Source organism: Meriones unguiculatus, chromosome 5 (genome assembly GCF_030254825.1).
Source record: "Meriones unguiculatus strain TT.TT164.6M chromosome 5, Bangor_MerUng_6.1, whole genome shotgun sequence".
NCBI classification, from domain to species: Eukaryota; Metazoa; Chordata; class Mammalia; order Rodentia; family Muridae; genus Meriones; species Meriones unguiculatus.
In genome coordinates, this window is record NC_083353.1 from 122,476,419 (window position 1) to 122,479,914 (window position 3,496).

Sequence of the window (3,496 nt, forward strand, 5' to 3'; positions counted from 1 at the left end):
GGATATTGTCTTGACTGTTAAGTGAGGGGGTAGGCACCATTTTACAGACTGTCGAGAGTAGAGAAAGCCAGCTGAATACTAGTTTGTGCTTTAAGCTCTTGGCGTAACCTCTTTGCAGCAACAGACTGTAGGATGGAATTGTCCGCCAACTAAATCCTTTCTCCTCCAACTCGCTCGTCAGGGTATTATCACATTATGTGAACCCATCGCTTTACAACCTGGCATTGAATGCCCAGCCAGTCCTGTGGCTTCACTATGTGTGTGGGTACGTGACAATGAGCACTCTCAGGTGCCCTGAGAGGCGAGAGGCATTGGATTGTCCTGTGTTGGGAGTCCCAGGCAGATGTAAGGAGGCTGACGCGGGTGCTGGGAACCGAACTGTGGCCTTCAGGGGAGGAGCCAGTGCTCTTAACCACTGGTTAAGTGCTCTTAGCCATTCTTAAACAGCATGTTACCACCCTTCCCCTCACATAAGTTGCCTGAAGGCCGATTACTCAGTTACAGTGCCTCATGAATACGCAGGCTCCGATATCCAACTTCTTTCTTTCATACCGAGCATTGCGTAACTATGATTTCTACCGAGCAAAGCTGTCAGGAACGAATGGTGACAGTGGCGCGATAAATGTTAAGAATGCGCTTCATTAGGGTGTTTTCATACACCAGGCAGCATTATGCCTTGTTCTGTAGTATAACTGACGATCCTCCTCCCTGCCCTGCGTCTGGCTGGTTTTTCTTCTGTCCCACACTTAGTCAAGCGGCTTCTGCTTTCAGGCTGTCTGTATTTCATCCCTCCACATCCCAGCATCCTTTTGTGTAGTTTCGTAACCTACAGACACACTCACATGTGTGTAAAATCCCATGTGGTGTGCACACCATAATTTCTTTTTCCATTCATCTGGTGATGGACAGGCACACTTCCTGGCTGTGGCGACAAGAGCAGCAATGAACAAGAATGCTCAGGCATGACTGAGCTGTGGTGACTAGGAGCCTTTCACACACAAACCCAAGATGGGGCAGCAGGGTTATACAGCAGTTTTAGTTTAAGCTTTCTGAGAAAAGTCTACCTTGGTTTCCACAGCGGGGGCTGCACCAATACGATTTCTGTTGTTACTTGTGTAACATTAAACGGTACTTACATTTAATTTCTCTTTGATAGTAATAGATGTAAATATTTGATTATCTCAAATGATCAAAACTCTTGTTAAAATGGGGTAGCAATGAACATTTTTATGTTTAATGTGATAAAACATGTGACTTTACAAGAAAGTAAAAACTAAGTAACTGTAACTGAAAATATTTCTCAAGATAGAAAAATAGCAGCTTCTTTTTCACTTGCTTTAAGAAAATGAGTTATAGGCCAGGCCTGCCTGGGAGCGCATGTCTTTGATCCCAGCACTCGGGAGGGAGAGGCAGGTGGATTTCTGAGCTTGAGTCAAGCCTGGTCTACACAGCAAGTTTTAGGACAGCCAAGGCTACACATAAACAGCCTGTCTAGAAAAACAAACAACAAATAAAACAAAACGAAGAAAAGAAAAAAAGGAGTTCATTAGACTAATGCTAGAAGTAAATCGTCAGCAAACGGGCAGAGGATGTCTGGTTAAAAAAAAAAATTGCACATAAAATGAAGCTGTGCAAAATCTCACAGGGCGGAGTTCAAATAGAGGCTCCATTGCATCCACAGCTATTCAAGTGGTCATTAACAACGCTTAAAATAAATGTGGTGGTAAACGGCACCAATTACCTGCCATGTAGAAAGCACTTAAAAAAAGAGATAAATGAATCGCCAGGTTTCCCGCTGAGGGAGCCCCAGGAATGTCTCCTATTCCCTCAGCTAGGGAGAAGGCTAGTGAACAATGTCAGAAAGCTACGGCACTGAAAACTACGTTTTTAGTTATGTCTACGAAGAACGGGTATGCAGACCCGAGCAAGGGTCCTAAGGAAGCCGGAGTTAAGAGGGATTGTGAGATAACCCCCTGGGTGCTGAGAACAGAAGACGGTCTGTAACTCAGCACACGAGAAGCTCCAACAGGAGGACCTTAGGGCAGCCCCAGCTCAGGGAGACCCCGGATGCTGCCCTGGCCCCCCCCGTACACCGGGAACAGCTGCAGGATCGCCTTATTGTGGGGTTCCAAGCCTCGAACCCGGTGCTCACTCCCTTTCCGCCTGCCGTCTCCCTCGGGGAGCGCCGGACCCTCCCACCCCGGGGCTCCGTGCCACCTTTCGGCGTGGCACCCAAGGAGCATCCATTCACGGACTGACAGCGCTTGGCCGTCATCCGCCCACTTCCCAGCAGTGGGCGGAACCGCCAGGCCACCGCACAATGAAAATCTGCACCCACGTGGCCTAATCTGCATACGAGACAATGCACTAACGCCAGGACGCGCGAGCACAAGGCAGAACAAAGGAGGCTCCCTAGGCGCAACCCTAGCCCGGTGTCCAAGTGTTCTCAGCCCCTTCCGGGTGCTTTGATGGCCCTGAAAAGGGCCTTTGGGGTGGGTGGACGGCAGAGACCGACGGGCAGGCCTGGGGGGCGCGGGCGGCCCGCTCAGCCGCCGAAGCCGTAGAGCGTGCGGCCCTGGCGCTTGAGCGCGTAGACCACGTCCATGGCCGTGACCGTCTTGCGCTTGGCGTGCTCGGTGTAGGTGACCGCGTCGCGGATCACGTTCTCCAGGAACACCTTCAGGACGCCGCGCGTCTCCTCGTAGATGAGCCCCGAGATGCGCTTAACGCCGCCGCGCCGGGCCAGGCGCCGGATCGCGGGCTTGGTGATGCCCTGGATGTTATCCCGCAGGACCTTGCGGTGCCGCTTGGCGCCGCCTTTCCCCAGGCCTTTGCCGCCTTTCCCGCGTCCCGACATCCTTCCAACGTCAGCAAGTCAGACTAGAGAGAAAACTGCGGCGTTCGCTGGCCCGCAGGAGCTTATAAGTCCTGGGTGCGGACCTGTTTGAAAACAGCACGGGGTGGGTGGAGCCTGGAGCCCCACCCCCTTGCTCTTTCCGTCCAGCTGCTGTTTCTCCAACCGAGACTGGAAGAGGAAAGTTTTCGTTCCTCACCAAAACCTGAAGTGCCCTAGTATATTTGAAAGTTTAGACAGTGTAAGGCAACAATTTATTTTGCTCTCTTTAGCGCAAATAAATAGGCCGCATCATGCTTGCTATCCTCAGTCCGCTCCGACTCGTTATTTTGTTTTCTAAGCGGAATGCTTATTCTTACCCAACTACCAAGTAATGTGAAAACGAATAGAAGCAAGCAATAGAAATCTAGCTTACTAGATCTTAGGCCAAAGCAATTTACATTTTCACGTGTGGGTCTCTTGAGGGGACGGAGAAGTGTTTTAGTGCCTGTTTTTGGTGTGAGGGATCACGTTAAGAAAATACTTTCCATCTCACTTCCTATTTGTTTTAAGCTGTTTTTGCAGTGTGTGGGTTTTCCTGTTTTTCCTGCCTTGCAAACCCACTATTAGTATTTGCTATCCAAACAGCTGTTTCTACAGTTA

The 3,496-nt window shown here is 50.1% G+C and overlaps 1 protein-coding gene across 1 annotated transcript; it reads right to left on the reverse strand.

Moving 5' to 3' along the window:
• Positions 1-1,214: 1,214 nt before the first annotated feature.
• On the reverse strand, positions 1,215-2,880 carry LOC110552759 (histone H4). The gene has a single exon (XM_060384313.1). The coding sequence runs from the start codon at positions 2,855-2,857 to the stop codon at positions 2,546-2,548; it is 312 nt and encodes a 103-aa protein (XP_060240296.1). The 5' UTR covers positions 2,858-2,880; the 3' UTR covers positions 1,215-2,545.
• Positions 2,881-3,496: the final 616 nt, after the last annotated feature.